The sequence below is a fragment of the Sorex araneus genome, chromosome 4 (assembly GCF_027595985.1).
Source record: "Sorex araneus isolate mSorAra2 chromosome 4, mSorAra2.pri, whole genome shotgun sequence".
Taxonomy (NCBI): Eukaryota; Metazoa; Chordata; class Mammalia; order Eulipotyphla; family Soricidae; genus Sorex; species Sorex araneus.
Genome location: NC_073305.1, coordinates 213657073 through 213678678, shown reverse-complemented (window position 1 = coordinate 213678678; position 21606 = coordinate 213657073). Strand labels below are relative to the sequence as shown.

General features: G+C 44.4%; 1 protein-coding gene across 2 annotated transcripts in view; it reads right to left on the bottom strand.

Annotated features, from left to right (window-relative positions):
- Nucleotides 1-2720: 2720 nt before the first annotated feature.
- SMG1 (SMG1 nonsense mediated mRNA decay associated PI3K related kinase) overlaps nucleotides 2721-21606 on the bottom strand; it is a 111535-nt gene continuing 92649 nt past the window's right edge. For both annotated transcript variants that reach the window (XM_055134187.1, XM_055134186.1), the window contains 13 exons: nucleotides 21199-21425; nucleotides 20318-20468; nucleotides 20028-20217; nucleotides 19387-19856; nucleotides 16837-16974; nucleotides 14642-14794; nucleotides 13277-13456; nucleotides 11354-11581; nucleotides 10508-10719; nucleotides 10287-10393; nucleotides 9165-9344; nucleotides 8978-9084; nucleotides 2721-7298 (listed from right to left, as the gene is read on the bottom strand). In XM_055134187.1, the coding sequence (XP_054990162.1) occupies nucleotides 7221-7298; nucleotides 8978-9084; nucleotides 9165-9344; nucleotides 10287-10393; nucleotides 10508-10719; nucleotides 11354-11581; nucleotides 13277-13456; nucleotides 14642-14794; nucleotides 16837-16974; nucleotides 19387-19856; nucleotides 20028-20217; nucleotides 20318-20468; nucleotides 21199-21425 (2421 nt within the window). In that variant the 3' untranslated portion in view covers nucleotides 2721-7220. The remainder of the gene's footprint in view (nucleotides 7299-8977; nucleotides 9085-9164; nucleotides 9345-10286; nucleotides 10394-10507; nucleotides 10720-11353; nucleotides 11582-13276; nucleotides 13457-14641; nucleotides 14795-16836; nucleotides 16975-19386; nucleotides 19857-20027; nucleotides 20218-20317; nucleotides 20469-21198; nucleotides 21426-21606) is intronic.

Sequence of the window (21606 nt, the reverse complement as noted above, 5' to 3'; positions counted from 1 at the left end):
GCGGGGCTCGCTCCTCATTGGCTCGCTCGAGCACCCTTGCGAGGGGCGCGGAGCCAATCGCTGCCCGGCGCATGGCTTGAAATTGAGGTCAAAGGCCAGCCCGGCCGCCCCGGGGCCGCGGGGGCGGGGCCGCGGGGCGGCCAATCAGCGCGCGGGAGAGGGCCGCTACCCCGCCCAGACCTGACTGAGCGGTTAAACGGCCCCGGACCCCGGCGTGGTGGAGCCGCCCCGGGTCCTGCCTGCTGAACCTATTAGAAGGGGGTCTGCGTGATGTCACGGAGGATCCTGCTAACTGCGGTGTCATTAACGGGGCTGGCTAAGACTGTGTTTCCCCCCCATCATGAATAGCTTTGTAACTGCATCTCAGGGTGACTCAATAAATAAAAATTAATAATATATATTTTAAAGATCCTGTTTCCTAGTCCTTGCTGTACCCCCTAGAGGACCCCTTTAACTCCTGCTCTGGCTGTCCTAAACCAGAACACTGTATCCTTTGGTTCAGCTTTGTAACTTAAGAGACTCGTGACCACCTTGTGAGACTGAGAACAAGCGGTTATTTCTGCAGACTTCCTGCTGATTTCTCCCCTTTCACACTCATCAGGAATAAATTCTCAGCTTGAGGGGCCGGAGCAATAGTAGTACAGCAGGTACTGTACTATTTGCCTTGCACGCAGCTGACCAGTTTGGATTTCTGGCATACCGTATTGTCCCTTCAGCCTGTCGAAGTGATCCCTGAGCACTGCCAGGTGTGGCTCCAAAACAAAACAAAACTAAATCCTCATTTGAAAGAGGCATGGGGGGGGCTGGAGTGATAGCACAGCGGGTAGGGCGTTTGCCTTGCACGCGGCCGACCCGGGTTCGAATCCCAGCATCCCATATGGTCCCCTGAGCACCGCCAGGGGTGATTCCTGAGTGCATGAGCCAGGAGTGACCCCTGTGCATCGCCAGGTGTGACCCAAAAAGCAAAAAAAAAAAAAAAAAAAAAAAAAAAAAAAAAAAAAGAGGCATGGGTGTGGTTTAATCTGGGTAGTTCAAGTGTGAAAACGCAGACTTTTCTGGTTTAGTTAACGCGGAGTCTTTAGGCACATTTTACAAGGCACTTTCCTCCAGAAAGGAACTGGTTTTGACAGAAAATTAGCTTGCGAAGCAAAGTACCTCTAATTTAGCAACTAGAAGTAGAGTAGGGTTGAGACATTTCTACATTTTTTCATTTTCTCTTCAGGATTGCAAAAATGCATTATTAGCAAGTGCTTTCCCTTTTAATACAATTTGAGGGGGTTGGGCAAACCTAGCAATGCTCACTCAGGAGTTATTCTGGGCTCTGAGCTCTGGGGTCACTCCTAGAGGTGCTCAGGGGACCAACATATGCCGGGGACCCAACATGGGTCAGTCACGTGCAAGGCAAGCACTCTGCCTGCCGGACTATCACTTCAGCCTTTTAATACAAATTTCTGTCAGATACTAGCTGCTGTCATACAAATAATATTTTAAGTTTCAGCCTTTTGTCCTCTAATAGTGCCTTAAGTCATTGAGTTTAAATAATTATCAGGTTTTTAAGAGACAGACCACACCCTGGCCCCTAAGCAAGCCAGGGTCACAGGGCCGTAGAAATCTCATGAAAAGCTAGAGATGTTGTGGGGTGGGAAGCAGGTACTGGCAACTAACTCCATCAGGTAGAAATACTTTCCGTGAGGAGTTGCGAGGGAAAGAGATGAGCTAAGCGCCACCCTGTAGAATGATGCGGGGGGGGGGGGGGGGGGGAGGGGAGGGGAGAATTAGGCTATTTAGGTTGGCAGTGGCAGCCTGTGGTTAAATTGCCAGGGATCATTCTTGTCTGGGCTCCAGGGACCATTTACAGTGCCTGGAAAGAAACCCAGGTCAGCTGTGTGCAAGGTAGACCTCTTGCCTACTCTCTATACTCTCTCTTCAGCCCTGGGAAAATTTTGTAGCAATGGAGTTTAAGAGGAGCACCCCCAACACAAGACAGGAATGACTGCCAGATATATACCCTGAATACAGCTTTTTTTTGAACTTTGTACTACACATCAGATGATTTTTTTTTTTTTTTGGCTTTCTGAGTCACACCCGGCAATGCACAGGGGTTACTCCTGGCTCTGCACTCAGGTGGTGCTCAGGGGACCATATAGGATGCTGGGAATTGAACCCGGGTTGGCCGTCTGCAAGGCAAACACCCTACCCGCTGTGCTATCGCACCAGCCCCAGATGTGATCTTTTGAAGGGTACTAAATGACAGCTGACATAAACCCTCCAACATCGGAAGTAATAAATGCAATGTTTATTGAAACAAGCTAGATTCTTTTTGCCTTGTTTTTTAATAGACCAGGGAACATGAAGCTTGGGAATAGAAGTTTTTAAATCATCAAAACTAAGCTGAAAAAATTGGGCCTTATTACTAAGCTCTTTCTCTCGTGAAGTTAAACGTTTATCGCCTGCTGTTCAGCAAGACTAAGGGATCAGAGATTAGAGCACAAAGGTCTAGTGTACACACCGTGCTTTCTAGTGGCCTGGACTCCACCTGCTGTGGACGCTAACAACCAGGCTGCTGGGGAGGTGACCCCCACTCCCACCCCACACCTGTCTCAATAACACAACTCTTAAGTTTTCAATAGCTTAGCATTAACGCTTTTGCAATAGCTATCCATGTTTTTAAAATAAATTTCCTATAACCTACTGGACCAATAAATTAAGAGCTTAAGCGCTTATATTTCAAGACTTTATTTTTTGAAAAACAGGTATTTCATACATCTTTGCCATGTTAATGCAAATATGCACAAAGTAGGCATGTACTTTTGTTTTCCAAAAGATGCATTATGAACTTTTTCCCTGGGAAGCTGGTGTGATTCAACTTTTAACCTTAAATACAATCACAAAATTATACCCAGTAGGAGGCATTACCACCGTTTTTGTACAGAGAAGCCATTTTATCTATACAGTGTTATTAGAACAAGGAAGAGTCTGCATAACTCAATTTGCTCTTATAAGAGTAAAGAAAATTAACAAGTATATGATGTCATTGCCACTGACATTACAAGTAGAAATATAGGGGAAATTTAAACCAGAGAAATAACTGACTGTAAAACAAGAATTTCAAAGAGGAGCCGAAACCAAGGCTATCAAAAAAGAACAAAGGAAATCAGCCTGTTTTGAAAGAACATTCTACAAGGTCTGCATTTCACAACATGCGATTCCTGAAGTGTACAAGCTCCGAAGTCCAGCTCGTCGTGTGGCATTTTGACATTAGCACAACAGTCTGTCCCACAGGAGCCCAGCCAGTTCCCACAGAAAGCCGAGAGACTCAAGTGGGGCATGTACCACTCCCCTCGGACCTCTCTGGCCCTTTTGTAACCAGGGATGGCGACACGATTACCCAAGCTCGGAAGCAGGGGAAGTGCAACAAGTCCTGTGTGGTTCAAAAGACAGTGACTTTGCCTCCCACAAGGCGGACAGACATTTCTGAAGTGCTAGATCCTTCTCTGACGGCAGGGAAAAGACTACACCATCTAATACAAGCCAAGCAGTTGACCTTTAGCGATCGTCATATTCATATACGCTTCGGATGCCTCTGATTTAAGTGGGAGAAGTCCTAGCTCTAAACCACTGGCACTTTAAAAGCTCAACAAGTTGTGGACTAAAAGTTCTATTTTTGGGTGAAACAAAGGTTGAAATGTGCTAACAGTAAAGCATTCACTGATTTTTTTTAAAAAAAAATGTATCTGAATAGGACTAACAGGCTAATTGCAGGTGCTTGCTTTATATGAAAAGAATTGGGGAGAAAAGAAGAACCAGCCCCTTTGATTTCAGTACTGCCAAAACAAGTAAGCCCCAGAGCAATTACAAATATATGGAGGAAAATAGGCCAGGAAGACTTTCTGCTCTGAAGGACTGCCTATGATACCCCCAATTTAAAAGGACCTAAGATTGCACATTAACTCTATTATTTGGCTGTACTTGCATTGCCCTGCTTGGCATTTTAAAAATGGCTCTTTCCTTAAATTTCACACATCAGAACAAGAATTAAAAAAAAAATAAGATAAAATAAACAATGCAGGTAACACCAAACACCAAACACCAAACAATACTAAGAAAACTACGAAGCTTCAGTGATAGAGGCAAGTGTTAAGGGCAGAAGTGTTGGAAGTTTTACTTTGTATTACAGACCCTCACCCCAAATTGGGTTTGGGCAATTGAAGAAAAAAAAAAAGCGATTTAGGGAAGCTGATCAAGAGCTTGATTATCAGTTCTCACACAAAAATCTCATTTATCTCAAAAATAACTCACAAGTGTCAGAGACAAAAGAATCTTAAAATCATCTAGCAAAACCTAAGGAACTCATGGCCAGAAATAATGAGATACTGTAAGATACACCAAAGAAAGAGACAGCTCCAAGAACTACTGTGCCTCCAAAACCCAATAGAGGAATAAACAAACAAACAAAAAAGCAGGCAACTCTAGCAAATAAAAGACAAAAAGCAGGATAAACTTCCATTTCGAAGGGTACTCTGAATGTAGAGGCTGTGAGTAGGTGACTCTGTACCCTGTGAGTCTTAGAGAAAGGAAGGGAGGAGAATCCCTGGTTTTCCACAGGTATTTTGTATCATCCCAAGAGCCTGACTTAGCTAGAGCCACTCTACACACTTGCTATTTTACATGATAATTTCTCCAACCCAGCTCAATCTTCTCTCAGTCTGCTCTATCACCAGGCCCTTTACCGGTGATCAGATTTGTTTAGCTCACTTATAGTAATTCAGAATGGTCCAACTGACATCCCAGATGAAGTCAGGCAGACAAGGGTCTGTAGGGTGCAGCCAAAAGCAATCTCAGAAGTGCAACCTGGCCCGAGGACGGACACAGATATGCCACACTGGAGCCATTCTGATTGAAAGTGGTGGAGAAGTCATCAGAGGCACATGTTTGGATATAAAGCTGTTTTGTTTTTGCTTGGATAAGGTGCCAGGTACCTCTGAAGCCTGAAATTTATAGGCATTAGAATTCACCTACTTATCTAGTTTATCAAAGATGAAGCAATTTCTGAATATCACCTACAGGGACAGTTGAACGGGTTTCCTTATCTGTAATAAAAGTTTGTTCCATCTGACAATAAAAAACGTTGCTGAGTTGCTGAGTTGTTTACTCGAGAGAGAGCAGAGGTAATCAAGTGATGAATGCAATGGCCCCCCAGCCTCTAGAAAATGAACAGCGGAGTGCAAAGCACAGTATGGCATTATTATTCCAGCCAGGCTGTTTGGACTGTGAAATAAGGCTTAAGATGAAGGAAAGAAAATGTGATGCACTGGGCTCCTTAACTTGAAACTGGACACCCAGGAATTCAAAAAGACCACTGTTTCCTGCAATACTTGTACAAGTCCTAGAAGAGCACTGATACTGAGATGCATTCTCTCCACTGAAGGGTAGAGATTCATGTGGCAACGAGAATACAAAAAAAGGCCAGAGCTATGTAGAATTTTCCCTTAATACCTCTTAAGTTGGTGAAGATTGGCAACTAGAAAGAGACCACAGTCCTAATCTTTAAAATCAGAAACAATGTACTCAAGATTTCTTTCTTGGGGTTTGGAGTGGGGGTGGTGTTTGGGGCCACAGCTGGCAGTGCCCAGGAGTGACCTGTGGTGGTGCCGGGGATCAAGCCGGTGTCGGCTGCGTTGCAGAGCAGAGCCTTATCCCTGGACTGTCTCTCGCCTCCGGTCAGGATTTTCATCATATCCGTTTTTACTGCTGATGTGGAACTTGCAGAATCTTAGTCTGGATTTTTATTTTGGATCAACAATTGAACTTACAGTCAGAACTGAAATGCAATGCTGAATTTAAGGGAATCTTGATCATGAATTCACTACTACGGATTACTAAACAGCAAAATATTAGAATTGTGCAAAAAAGTAAAACAGTTCACAGACGAAGCACTGAACTCAGTAAAAAGATGGTGGTGGTTCTCACGTTCACTGCTGTTTCACATACATGTGCTAAAATCCAGGTAAACAAGCAAATGAAAAAACCAAATTAAAAAACCATTTCACTCTCCACCTCCACCAGAACATCACTTTATTATTAATCTGTCATCAACAATGGAAACTCAAGTAGGTCCTCTATCCTGGTTTTTCAAAAGATAAACGATTATATTGGATTAGCTATCTTCTAAGGGGGAAAAAAAAAAACCTACTGCTATCACAGAAGAGGGAAATTTTGAATGACCTCCCCAAATGCACACCATAAGCACAGGAGGCGTGCAGCAAATTGAACGTCTGTTAGAGTTGTTACTTTTGAATGCACAGTGACAATTCTGGAAACTGTACATGATAGAATCACAGAAATGAATAACCAGAATTAGATTTTTGCGTGTGTGATCTTCAGACCTTTAACATCCTTGAATTTTCCATGTTAACAGTGGGGTTTGGAGAAATTGCTGTTGATCACTCCAAATGTAGGCTGTTAACAGCGTTGAGACAGAAGTGGAAAAAAGAAAAGGATGGAAAAGAAAGTGAATTTGAAAGATGGCTAATCTACGGGATCCTGGAAAAGGCGGGAGGGCAGGGAGGGGGGTGGAGGTGGGGGAGGTGGATGTGGGCTGATGTTGTTCTCCCTTCGTTTCAGAAGTTCTTCCAACGTAGTGTATCTGTTACACAACTCTCCATTTTCAGTCCATTTCTGAAATTCATATCGCGTAGCTTTTTTGTACTTACTGGTCAACCCAACCAGTATCACTGCCAAGCAACAAAGTGTTACACGAGAATCTGAATGCATCCAATCTTCCTTGGCTGTGATTTCTTCGCGGCCCCAGTTTTCTGTTTCTGAGCGGGGTGTTGTCCTGGAGCGCGCACGCAGGGTCAGGTGGAATGGAGCTCCGAGTCACTCTGTGCTCCACAGCGTCCCCGCCGCTTTCTGCAGCTAACCTCCCGACACGTGTGCAGCTGTTCTGTCGCGGCAGAAAGACAATCTCCGTGTTCAGGCGGTGAGCTGGCTTTCCTTCACCCTTGACCCTGGGGTGCAGGCCTTGGTGTGGGGCGTATCCCTGAGTGCAGCTGCCCTGCAGGATTCACTTCCGAGCGCACCGAGATTTCCTAGGTCTCCTCAGAGTAAGGCCCCAGTTGCATCACCACCGACTGTGGTGTGGCTTTGGATGCCTGAGGCTGAGTTGATTCTGGTGGACGTCTGACCTCGCTTAACCAGACTCATCTACTGCTTGCCCTTCACACCCAGGCTGTCCAACCTTCATACAGCTGAGCCAAGTTATCTAGATTAGTTGCTTCCTTAATGACATAGTCAACCTGTGAAAATAGGCAGGAGAGTGTTTCACGTCATTCAATATTCCACAGAACACGCGTCACCCATGAATCCTAGAAACTTCCTATCACCCGAAGGACAGATGCTTCGGTGGGTGCAAAGGGGAAATGAGCTACGCTTCCCACAAGGCTGCAGAGCCTACAAGACGTGCATCTGGGGAACAGCGTAACCTCACTGAGCCTCAGAAAGCCCCAGCACGAGGAAAAAGCCCCCCTGACGTGATCCATGTGGCCATGCTCAGCTACATCTTCTTTTATACCAAGACAATCCCCTCCGCATTCAGAGCATTCACCCACGTCCAGTGGTAAATGTTCACTACATACACTGGATTAAATTATAGGTGGAAAAGTGCTTGCCTAGAGAGACCTAGCCTAACTTCACCCCTAAAAGTGCTCTCTCTCCTCTCCTCACTTCCCCTCCCCCATCCCCTGTGCCCCTAACCAGCACTGTCTATGGGGTATGCCCAGTACAGAGCTGCAAGGTGGCTCCTGGGGGAGCTGGAGTCCTGGGGTGCCAGGGATGGATTTTTCTGACCCCCCCCCCATATCTTTCATACAAACTTTAATTACTACTAGAATAAAAAGCACACAAGTCAAGCCTCATTTCATAAATGGTATTACAGGACTGTATACAGTTATAAAAGTACACAATCCATTCACCTACAAAATTTTCTAAAGACAGCCTGTGTCAGCCACTTTCCCAGTTTCTGACAGAAGCTTGTCAAACTACATGTTTCGTATGTGGGCACACCATCAGGTAGGGCACAAAAACAGAAGTCACACCACTGTCAAGAGTAGTCCTGCCCCAAAAGTTGACTCTTAATCTAGTAAACAAAATGTCAGATAAATAGAAACTGAAGCCCATTCGCAAACAAAATCTGAGCATACTTAAAAAAAAAAAAAAAAGTCAACGTAATCAGCACATAATAAAAAACCGGGAGCTGTTCTGAATACCAAGAGTCTAAATAAAATAAGACAATAAATGAAATGCAGGCTACCGCCCTGACTAGATCTTGTCTGGGGGATAAAGAGCCAGGATGACACTTAGAAAAAGGCTCAGCAACAAAGATCTTTCACATCATGTGAAGTTTCTCTGAGTTTCCTGAGCTGCTGAAGGTGAAATCCATCCAGAGACCAGCAGGTCCGCGGATGGGGTGAGGCAGTTACTCAGCAGCAAGTGTGAGCACGAGACAACACAGGGAGAGATGTCTAGAGGAAACATTAGCAACTGACTGACCAAGTCCAGGTCAGAGTATGTGAGCATTACCACAACTCTTCTGCAGGCGGAAAAAGTCCTAAACAAACATCTAGGGGTGGGAGAAGGTGCCACCCCCCAATTTAGATATAGAACTTTAAAGAGAGAAATTCAGAGCAATGACTCTGGCAAACGGATAGGCACTTTTATTAAGTACTGTTCCTCCCCCAAATGTCGCCCTCACTTGAGACTTTCGGGCAATCTACTTTTTGGTTTTGTTTGGGAGCCACACCTGGCAGTGCTCAGGAACACTCCTGGTGTGAGGGACTATAGACAGTGCCAGAGATCAACTCCAGGCCAGATGCACGTCAAGTAGCTACCCCACCCACTGGACTACCTCTCCAGCTCTAAAGCCACACCATGTTGGGAGCATTTCGATGTGTAATTCAAGTTTTAAAAAATGCATCACCTGTTCAGCAACTGACATCCTCCTGTTAGGATCAACGTCCCGGCCCTCCAACTTGGCTTTCACTCTCTTCCACACACTGACGGCATAGGAGTTCCTTTCTTGCACAGCTATGAAGCAAAAGAAACATTTAAGTCAAACTTAAATGTGCTAAAATTTTCAAGGCATCCTTGCTTGAACTGATTATTACCTTTCCCAGTTTTAGGGTCCCTGACAGCCTTTTTAGGGCTACAGGCAACACTCTTGCCAGTCCCTGGAACGATGCTTGGTGGAGTATCTGCGGATGTAGCGAGATTTTTCTGAATCAGCTTTCGTGCATTCTGTGACATGACATCTGGCTGCGTCTTCTGGCCAGTGTTGCTTCGGACAGCTGCAGAAGAGTTGGCAGCTCGGTTAGTAAGAAAGGCAAAACTAGGACGGTGACCCCGAGGGAAGGGCAGACTGGTGCTCTCAACCCATCGACTACAAACATACAATCTTGAAAATGGACTGCACTTTACAACCTCCAAGTCCTCATCCTTACAAACAGAAGCCTAAGCAATGAGGACATTTTGTTGTGACATCACACTTCTATCATTTTTTTTTAACTTTTTGGGTCACACCCGGCAATGCACAGGGGTCACTCCTGTCTCTGCATTCAGGAATCACCCCCGGCTCAGTGTCAGCTGTCTGCAAGTATACAGAATCAACAACAAATTCACAGCTGCCCTGCACATATATCTATCATTTTCTAAGTTTATCTACTAGGCATACACTTTATAATCACAAAATAGGCCTTTAAAGAGTACCTAAACACAAATCATTTTTACTGTCTCACAAAATTCCTTTTTGGCGGGCTGGGGGCAGATCTACCAACCAGTGCCCAGATGACCACATCCAGTGGTGCTGGTGGATGGGGAAGTGGCCGGTAGACCTGTGCAATTTGTGCTTCAACCCTCAAGCTATCTCTGCAACCCTCTCAAAAGTATTTTCAAGTTCAGGGACGGAGCAGGTAGAGCATGTTTTGTCTTGCATGTGGCCAACCTGGGTCAGGTTCTCAGCACCCCACATGGTCTCAGGGAGTGATCCCTGAGCATAAGCCAGGAGCAAGCACCAAGTATAGCCAGAAATGGGCCCCCCACCCCCAAAAGAAAGTACTTTAAAGTTAAACCATTGGAAATGTGACAGAGCTTAGGGAGTCCTTTAATACAGTGATGTAGAAGGATATTAGACACTTATGAGTATCTGATACATTCAGATTTATCAGTATCTGAACTTTCTATGCAGATTCAGAGATTAAGATTCAGACCCTTCTGAAAAAGGGAATTCTTACCTGCAGCAAAGGATGGCTGATAGGTAGCAGATGACGTTGGACTCGAACATTCATTTGTTGCATCGGTGACTAAGGGTGATGCAAAACTCACTAAATTATTATAGATACTGAAACACAAAACAAAGTGGCTTATTTATAAATGCTTAACGAAGTAACTACTTTCGAACTAAACTAAATTTATTCTGCCAAATGTTTGACTTTTGTCCAGAAGGCATTCTTACCTCTGGCTTTGTGTTTTCAGTTCTTTCAAGGTGGGAGTTATTTCCTGGAGCATTTCAACATGCTCCTGACTTCGGACCTGACCCATCGCTTGGACTAATGTGAAAAGCACTGTCTGGATGTTGTCCTGCCAGGATTTATATTCACCCAGGAACTGCCTGACACTGTTCTCATAGGGAACATCTTCGCCATCTGCCAGAGCCGCTTCTTCATCCTAGAATCAATATATTAAAGAATGAAAAAACATTTTTAGAATCAGTAACTAACCTTGAGACAGTCACTTCTGAACTAAAAATATGAATGGTCTTCCAACAGTCCTATGTTTGCATCGCTATTTTCAGCTTAATTCCTTGTCTTGTTTTGAGCATACAATTAAAACTCAACGAACAAATAAACCCTAAAACTAGATGTCATTATTTTGCAATGACAAAGTTATTAGCCTTTTCTGAGATCTCAGTTTATCAACTAAATTATGCAGGATCTGGAAGAAAGAGACAATGATTTCATTCACTTTTAAGATAACTTGTAAGACTTTGTAAGGAAGGGTAGAAAAAAATCTAACAGAAGAGAGGCTGGAGGTTTAAAAACTCTTGAGCCTATGTCCAAGCCTCAACTCTGTACAAGCTAGTTAGACAACTCTGGGTGAATTAATTTTTTTAAGCCTCAGTTTCTCTGTGTATATGTAAGAATACTACTACTCCAAGCTGATGAAACACAAACCAGTTACAAAGATATTGGAAGAGGTTACCCGAAATCATTGTTTATGAAACATCCCTTTCCCATAAATGAAGCTACTTTGTACTTTTATAAAAGCGGGGAGAGGAAACGGCAGTCAGTACTGGCCTTACCTTAGCCATGGCTTTCAGGAGATGTTTGACATCACCGAGCTGCCGGTTGTGGCCCGTGAGTACAGCCTTGATACTGTCCACCAGATTCTGGATTGTTTCACAGACCGTCTCAATCTGCTGCTCTTTCTCTGTCTGAACTGTCCTCTGAGTAGACATATCCTGGGTCAACTGTTTGTGTGCTGACAAAAGCCATTCTGAGCTGCCAATTGGGTGCTCAAGATTAGTATCCTAAATAGAACAAACATTTATTTGGTTAAATGGAACAAACATTTTAAGATTTTCTTCATCACCTTCAAAAGATATTTGTAACTCTGACAAAGAGTAATCTAGTTGCTGAGAACTGAACCGACTACTTATAAAATAGTACTTGAGGGGCTGGAGACAGAATACGGCAGGTAGTGGGTTTGCCTTGTATTCAGCACCCCATTCGGTCCCCCAGGAACTGCCAGGAATAACAGGAGTAATTCCAGAGTAAGGAGCCAGGAGTAACCCTGAGTAGAGCCAGCCAGGTGTGACCCCCAAAACATAAACAAACAAGAATAGTAAAATAGTGAAAACAATTTAAACCATCTATAAAACATATACTAATATTTTTTGCTTATTCTGGAGCCACACCCAAAAGTGCGTGGAAGCTACTTCTGGCTTGCTCAGGTGACTATGTGGGTGGTGGGAACTGAACCGAGTTCCTGTGTACAAAAAATATGCTCCATCCTTTGAAACCATGTCCTTAGATACACACAAACACACTTTTCTGCAAAACCTTTGTTTTGATTTTGTTCTGGGGCCACACTCTTGGCTCTGCACTCAGAGATCAACTCTGGCAAGACTCAGGGAACCGTATGTGGTACCAGGGATAGAACCCAGATCAGCTGCATGCAAGGCAAGTGCCTCCCCACTATACTATTGCTCTGGGCACTTTTCTGCAAATCCATAGAGGGAATAGGGAATTGAAAGTTTAAGGCATGCACTGTTACAGAACAGGAATAACAAACATCATCCATGTGCAGAATCCTAAACCTATGCTAAATCATTTTTCACTTTTCCCTATGGTGTCAGGGATCAAACTCAAGACTTTACACATGCAAGATAAGTGCTCTGCTGCTTAACTACAACCCCTACCCATAAATCTCTCTATAGAACAAAATCAGGGGGCCAGAGTGACAGCAGAGCAGGTAGGGGCACTTATCTTGCATGCGGCTGACCTGGGTTCGAGCTCAACATTCCATAGGTCCCCCTGATCCCCACCAGGAATAATCCATGAGCACAGAGCCAGGAGGAAGTCCTGAGCACCACCAGGTTTGGCCCAAAAAATAAAACAAAGCAATCACAGAGACCAGGACAGTAGCTCAAAGGGCTGGAGCACATGCCTGGCATCTGCAGGGCCAAGATTTGCTCCCTGGCACCATACAGCCTCTCCAACTCTGGCCGGCAGAGCCTGTTGGCCCCAGCACCACAGTAGAGCACCCCCAGGCCCCCCCCAAACTAGATTCATCAATTATCTTAAAAGCCCGAACTTAAATAGTACAGCCTAACACCTTCCTGTAAACTATGAATGCCAGTTTAGCCGACTGCTATTTCAGCACCCCACTCCCACCGCCCTGTCCTCTGGCCTATTTCCAGTGCTGCCCAAGTCACCTGCCAGGAAGCCTTTCCCTCCACTCCAAACCCTCGAAACACCATGGGGGTGGGCGTTCCAGAATCCTCTTTAAGTTTTTCAATCATTGTACTGTTTTGTGTCAATAGAGAGTTATTTTTGGCTGAGAGCAAATGCAAGTATCGCAGCAGCTGGCAGAGCAACCTTGTATAGATAGTACAAGCTCAATGAATGCAGATTAAGTGATTGTATGACTTAGACCTGGGGGTATACTACAGACCTTACTGCCTTATATCAAGTGCCTACTCCCATCAAGATTCATGACTCACCACTCTCTGTAACAAGCGAAGCTCTAACTCAGAGACTGAACTGTTAAACTGTGATGCAAATGAACACATTTGCTGACACCGTTTGATCAGTTCAAATAATGCAGCATCCAGGTTTAAGGCTTCTGCAGTTCTAGTTCGTAAACTTTCAAAATGAATGATATTGCTGCAGAGGAAAGTGACCTGTGAAAAAGCAAAAGGAAAAAGAAAATAATGGCAATGAAGATGCTGCAATTAATAACATGGAAAAAATACCAGCTATTTATTTCCAGGCTTCAACACCAAAACTGGTCCTGAAGATGCATAAGGGTATGCTAGAGGCACCGGAGACAACTCCATAACAGAACTATGTCATACTCTGCTGCAATGGACGCTATGCCCAACTTTCACTATTTGGATTATTATTGAATTATTCTCCTTCTACTCCTACTCTAACTATAAAGGTCACAAAACAGGGCCAGAGAGATAATGCAGGGGTTAAGGAGCCTCACTTGCACAAGCACAACCTCAATTCAGTCCCTGGCACCCTATCAAGTTCCCTAAGCACCGCCAGGAGTGATCCATAATGCAAAGCTAAAAATAGCCACTGAGCACCAAGTGATGTTCCTCCCCAGGCCCTCCCAATCACAAAAACAAATAATTGAGAGTACTATAAGTACTCTCAATTATTTGTTAAGTACACACCGTGATTGTGTACTTAACTAGTTCTTTTTCTTTAGATACATAGTGAAATATTGAGATAAAATTATGTTATGCAGTAAATATGGAAAGAATAAGAAATAAGACAATGTAAGTTTAATAATGGCCAATTTTGGTAACCAATATAAGGGGTATGAGAATCATCCTAATAGTGCAATTATGCACTTGACTGAAAATTTACATAATGGTTTTGTTTTTTCCTATCCCCCCACCACCCTCAATAACAATATTTCAATATAAAACCCCTGGTAGACCACAAAGTCACTAAGACATTTTACTGCTATGTGGAAAAAATTAATATCAAATCTCTGGATCAGCTTGCTTCATATGAAGAGACTCTTAGAGCAATCTGGAGTTAAACTCCAGGGGTTGAATTCGTGCTTGTTGTGTTTAACTGGGAAGCATAGTGCCCTAGCAGGGAACTGTGGACTTAGCCAGAGGAATGTCTCCTGAGGTCGGCTGATCCTTCTTTCCAGTTCAGGGAGCCACAGGGCGGCTCCTGCCCTGCTCTCCCCCTGGAACTCTACGAAGTTACATAACCCTGCAACTCCAAACACAGATGGCCGTGGGGCAGGGGCACCAGCACACTGGAAGGCCACCGAGCAGAGCCTGGAGCAGCCCTGATTCCCTCTGGGCCCCCGGGCCAGCATCAAAGACGGCACACAGTACCTGACTTGCTCTCTGGCTCTCCTTTAGGACCAGGTTTCTTCTGTCGGCTATTGTTGCTTCGAAATCTTGTAGCACAGGTGCCAGAGCAGGGTTGGCACCACCTGCCCACTTGAGTCGCTGTTCAATACTTGCTTCAAGAGCTGCTAGTTTCTCCTATGGAAGCCAGCAGAATTTCAGAGAATAAGGACAAATTTCCTGTCTGTTCAGCATCTCACAAAGTGCTTGGCGGTCAAAACAAGCACCCGGGACAGGCATAGAGAATTCAGAAAACGTCCCTAACACTAACTCTCGAATGGATACTGATTTCACTCTGAATATCTGAGGTGTACACTAACATGGAGAGGCAATATTAGCTTGAGAATCTGCAGAAGGAAGTTTCAGCTTTCGTGGTATCCCCCCCATAGCCACCCCAATTGGTCTTTAAACCAGACCGCTTATGATACCAAATTCTACTGTGCTACCTGTAATATCCACAAAAAAGTCACTGAAAGTTTTGATTATAAAAGACAAAAATCTGAATCCCCAACTCTAAAAGCTTATGAATTTTAAAAAATCCCATTCAGAGTATCACATCAATAAGGTTTTATATGAGAGTTGTTTTTTTCATTCTTTTTCAACATATCAGGTGGAAGAACTTATATTCTTTTTCTACCCTCATTCTTTCACATGGCCACACCAATACCAGTACGATCGGAAAGAGCAAGGGATGGAGTGATAGGACAGCAGGCAGGGCACTTGCCTTGCAAGCAGCTGAACTAGGTTCAATCTCCGGCATCACACATAGTCCCCCAAGCCTGCCAGGAGTGATTCCCAAGTGCAAAGTCAGGAATAAATCCTGAGCACCAACATGAGTGGCCCAAGAACCAAAAACAAAATAAGAGGCATGGGGGAGAGGTTCACTCTTAAGTTAAACTTTAACTGGAGGGCAGGAGTTCATTCTCAAGTTAAAAATCTCAGGGGCTGGAGCGATAGTACAAGAGTAGGGCGTTTGCATTTCACGCAGCCGACCCGGGTTCAATCCCTGACCCAGGTTTGATCCCTGGTATTCCATATGGCCTCCCAAGCACCACCAGGAGTAATTCATAAGTGCAGAACCAGGAGTAACCACTAAGCATCACCAGGTGTAACCCAAAAAGCAAATAAACTAAAAAAAATAAAGTTAAAAGTCTTTTCTCTAACTTCTCTAACCACATTATACTTTATAAGGGTGTTTAACATCAAAGATGCTCAAAAATAACAACAGAACATTTGTTATTTTTACATCATAAGTATTTTTCAGTCTCATGAAATTTAAAATCTTCTGAATGAGGTATGAAGCTATACATACATTTATATATGTAAAAGATCCATTCCTCTTATTAAAAGTGAAATTAAATACGTAGATAAAATGACAAAAAATATGATATGCAAATATACTTTGGAAAATTGGTCTGCCTTTGATATGACAAAAATATACAATTAAGATATGTCTATGCTTCCTAGATAATACTGAACCAAAAAAGCCCAAAATGAAAACAACAATAAGCCAGCTATAACTGTGTACAAGCACTTCAGGAACAAAGTAAATGTTCAAGTGTTCCCAAAGGGCTGGAGGTACAGTGGGTACTGCATTTGCTTTGCATGTGACTTTCGGATCCCCACAGGCAGGAGTGCTCCCACCCCCGACCTCCCCAAAATCAAGTGTTCCCAATCACCAGGTTCCTTTTCTGCAAAGTACAGTAATAATCCAATTCATTACAAACCTTAAACATTTAGTTTCAATATACAGTGCGAGTGAAAATTCAACTACCCTAAATGTAAGAAAGCAAGGTCTAAACTACAAGCGAGGGGCTGGAGGGCTGGCTCAGAGGACCAAGCATGGGTTTTGCACGTGGCAAGTCTAGGGCCGATCCCAATACCGCCTGGTCCCTTGATCACTGTCAGGAGGGGCAAACCCCAAGCGCAGACCTGGGTGTGGCCCCGAGTGCCACTAGGTGTGACCCCCGCACCAAATAAAAGAACAAGTGAAAAGGGGGTATACCCCTGGTCCAGAGGAACAGCCCTGCCTTGCACACACAGGCTCGCAAGCCCGGGATCCCCCATGCGCCTGGCAGCTCAGTCTGTAGGTAAGTGGATTCTGACCATCAAGCAGCCGGAGTCTCTGCCCCGTGGCACAAAGCAGTGGCTCCCGGGGAGCAGGGGCTGGCCCCACGCACCTGCACTGTGGCGATGGACGTCTCGATCTGGCCCAGAGTGTGGAGCTTCTTCTTCATGCTGGTCAGGATGGCCGACCGAGGCGGGGGCGTGACAGACATGGCTTGTGGTCGATTGATGAGGAGATCCTCATGCTGCCACTGTACAGGGACAGAAAGATGTCATTAGACCACAGAACACACACCTTTAGAGCAATAGGTATGCAGAGGTGTGAGTCACAAGTGGGGAAGGAAAAAAACAACACCCGGACACAGCCCAGGGGAGTAGGCAGCAGAAAGCAGAGAAGGAACATCTCCCCCTGAGTCACACGCAGATGAAAGACGTCCTGAGGTACATAATGGCGGGCGTGACTCTCAGCTCCGTAATAAGAGTTCTCGGGGCTGGAGGCATGGCACAGCTGGCAGGCTGCTTGCCCTGCACGCGCCTAAGCCAGGTTCAAGCCTTCGCATCCCGTGTGTCCCCAGAACCCACCAGGAGTGATCCCTGAGTGCAGAGCCAGGAGTAAGCCTGAGCATCACCAGGTGTGGCCCAAAACAAAAATAATATAAACCTGTTTGCTAACATATGTAAACATCTAGTCCACAACCCCTCCGCCCCCTCTGCAAAGACAAGGCTCAGGTGAGGGGGGCCGCAGACCGTGCTGCTTGCAGGGGGTCGGGAGGGCATACAGAACTGCCCACACAGAGGCCACATGGGTGCCCGTGAGCAGCACTGCAGTGTCCCAGGCGAACCACTCAAACAGAATGGACCAAGAAAGGCAACAGGTGACAGGTGATCGAGCCATCTGTTATGCTCTAAAGGTCACCCCGGAGGACCCAAATGACCCACAGATTACAACGGAAAAGATATGCATAGCATAACATTCACAAAGTGTTCAGATGAATAAAACGCAAAGGATTTTTTTAAATGTTTTCCAGTCAAAGTTTCAAAGAAATAAACTCCAAAACATACAAAATTTATTAGCATTTTCACATTTCTTTTCAGAATGAAACATTTTTTAAAAGTTCTAATGTTCTAGAAATAGAACTTTTTATTTTTTATTTTATTTTATTTTTGCTTTTTTTTGTCACACCCAGCGATGCACAGGGGCCACTCCTGGCTTTGCACTCAGGAATTATCCCTGGCGGTGCTCAGGGGACCATATGGGATGCTGGGAATCGAACCCAGTTCAGCCGCGTGCAAGGCAAATGCCCTACCCGCTGTGCTATTGCTCCAGCCCCCTAGAAACAGAACTTTTTAACATATAGTAAGAGCAATTTCAGGAATTGCAAAAAAGGGTTATGGTGATAGTGCAAAGGGCTAATGCACAAGTTTTGCAGTCCAGGATTCAAATCCTGGCACGGTGTGATTCACCCAAGCATCATTGGGATAGTCCCTTGAGCAATGTGCTAGGAGTAGCATGAAGTGGCCCCCAAACAGAAACAAGCCAAGATTCACACGAATTATTTGTGAACTGACAAAATTAATGGGGCCAATAAGGTAGCTCAAGGAGCTGAGCACATGCTTTACATGTGGGGAGCCCAGGGTCCAGCCCCAGTCCCACATGAGCCCTGAGCATGGCCAGGAAGAACCCCCGAGCTCAGAGCCAAGTACTGCCAAACACTAAAGTAAAACTCAGCACTCTTTCTACGAAAGAAAAATAAAGTGAAAAGCTAAGTGTCAGACTGCAGGGAGCAGAAAGTAGGGTAGCTCTATGCACTGAGCTGAAGATAACAATTCCACTATCAGGAAGTGGTCCAATGGGACTGCCAATGCTATGAAGGGAGCCAAAACAGATCCCAGGAAAACACAGCTCTAGTATATTACTCAACTGGCTACAAGCTGGCTGAAGATGGTGAAATCATTATTTGAAAATGAAATGTACAAAAGCTGTTTAACTGTACAGTCACTTAAATCTGCATGATCACCAATCCTCAAAGGATTCTGTGTCCACTCTACAGACAAGGAACATATACCTGGGGGGCAGTTAAACCCAAGTTCACATAGCACATCTCATTGGGATCCAATTCATCTCACTCATGAAGCCTCTGACGCCTCACTGCTCTGCTCAAACAAACCATTTGCTAAAAACAGGTTTTAAAAACAATTCCCAAACGAAGACAGATTTACGCGCAAAACATTCTCACATCATTAGGGCATCAGAAAATAAATAGCTTTAGAAATAATCTAAACAACACAGGAAGCACACTCACAAACTGGGGGGGAGGGGGGCCACAGACTCAACCATTAGAAATTATACTCCAAAGTGGTAATCATACAAAAAAACAAAATCTAAGGGTCCAAAGTATAAAAAACAACTCATCTCAAATACATTAAAAACAAGCACCTAGATGTTAAGGGTGATTTGCCTGAGCAGGCACAATTCAGAAGGCTTAAAACTTTCTCTTTTTTTTAGTATTTCACAGTCATTTGCTGCAGTTTTTCCAAACTCCTGCACCGAGGAGACACCCACAGCAGTGGCAAACGCCGGAGCCAAGGCGCCCTCCTGGTGCAGAGTCCACAGCACACACGCCGAGGCCCCGGGCTCGGCTGCGAGCAGCACTGACACCTACCTGGAACATGGCAATGTGCAGCTGGACACGCTGCAGGCTGGTCTTGCACGCGGAGATGCTGGTCTCCAGCCGGCGCACCAGGTCGTGCTTCTTCCAGGCGGTGTCGTAGGAGCTGGCCAGCACCGTCGCCCTGTTCATGACCAGCTGGGAGAACTTCCCCACCTGGATGTTGTGCTCCACGGCTTTCTTGCACAGATCGTCAACAGACACTTTGCTCTCAGCGCCAAAGTCCTTTGCTTCTACCTGAGCGATGATGTCTACGCCCAGGGCACTGATGAAACTGCAAAGCGTGAGTCCGAGGGCCTGGTTTGGCAGTCCAATCAAAAGCTGCCTCACAAAGTCGGCTGTGAACGCCTTGATGGGTTTGGCCATTTGGTCTTCGCTGAAACAAGAGTTCCTGAAAAGGGTCTTCACATTGACCATCTGGACAGGTCCATTCACGGTATTCTGATCTTCTAGTGAACTTGATCCTAAAATAAGAGCATTTTCTTAAAATATTTCATATCATAAGGCAATAATTCTGCTTCTTTGTAATACCTGTGACCTTAGGAACAGAGGACTAAATCTACACCATTCTGACCCCTTCCAAATACAACACAATTGAACTGACTGAACCAATAATTTTTCATTTGGAATATTACCTGACAATGTTTTAGAAAAGGTACCGCAAAGCCTGAAGAACTCCTTAATTGTTTGCAGTCTTTTTAGAAAGAAAATCTCCTCTAGCACCTGCCGGTGATTATCATCATCAAAAAAATTGACTTGGGTACTCCTGGCTTCCCTTATGATGTCAATCTTGCGCCATGCTATAGGAATTTCCATCTTGTTTAACTAGGTAAACAAAGAAAAACAAAGTACAACTCTCAATGCTCACACACAGAACAGTCATGTTGCAAAACTTCATTATCCATCAAACCAAGTCAATATTTACCTTTTCAACTAGTAAGCCAAAAGCAGTTTCAACTTGGGCAAACATGCCATCAAATGCTACCAAAAGCATTTGGCCAGCTGACATTTTTGGTGTTTCATCAACTGAGCCATTTCTTGGCTGGATTAATTCACCATACTGAGCATGAAGTATTCTAGGAGAAAGAAAGGGGAGTTAATCCTCAGCAAGATTGAGAAGTCCGGGGAACAAGGAAAGTCACACCAAGTCTCACATCACAGCCAGATACTAACTCTAGAATGTCATTAACATGAAAAGAATCTCAGAAAGAAATGGCAAGTAGTGCTAATTGCGACAGGATATCAGTGTTTAGAAGTCAGTATCAGCAACTGTTCATATATGTAAGCTCACACGATGACAAAGTTTCCAAAAACCTATGTATAGTAATACAGTCTGACTTCACACAGAAATAATACAAGCCCTGAATATGTAAAAAGCATCAAGAATCACAGTTCTTTTCTCTTTCAGCGTGGATATTTTAAAAATTTATTTATCTAAAAGTGTGCGTAATGGAGTAAAAACTTAAGTTGAAAATGTACCTGTTATAAGGATGGCATTAGTTCAAATAATCACAACTCTAAAGCTAATGGATTCTAATTATTTGCTTGTGGTCAAGTCATACTAGCTTTTGAGCCTCATCAAAGTAAAGATGTTTTTAAAAGGCTTAAGTGTCAGCATTTGTAAATAATTACAACTGGGGATAGGGATAAAGCTCAGTGGTAGAGCACATGATTCTCTGAATCCCTAGGTTTCCTCCCCTCCATCCTTCCCCTCCAAAAAAGAAGTGAAAAACAAGAGCTCAGAATATTTTTACTTGACTTCTCTATCTCTTTCCCAAGGAAAGAGCACAGCTAACATTTACTTACCTGGCAACATCGATATAATGAGCATGTGTTTCTTCCTCGAGTCCCATAGCAGCATTTCTTAAGTAGGCTTGCAGAGAGTCAACTAGAGTCTGCAGGGGGACGCCGTCAGTCGTCTGCTCAATCAGACTGTCCAGCTCATGGAGCATACTTTCCAGAGTGTATTCCCCTTTCATTAAACATCTAAGTGCCTCTGGGAATATGATTTGCCGGAAATTTGAATTTAACTCCTATAATATGCGAGAAAAATATTTGAATGCTCCTGGAGTTTAGATTAAGTTTCACACTGAGAGATCAAACGCCATGAATCCAGAACTCTGCAGTCCCGGCCAAACTATAGCTGCAAACCTCACGTGGACTGTATCTGACAGGACTGTGCAGGCAGCTCTCAGAGCAAAAGGAGTCAAACTG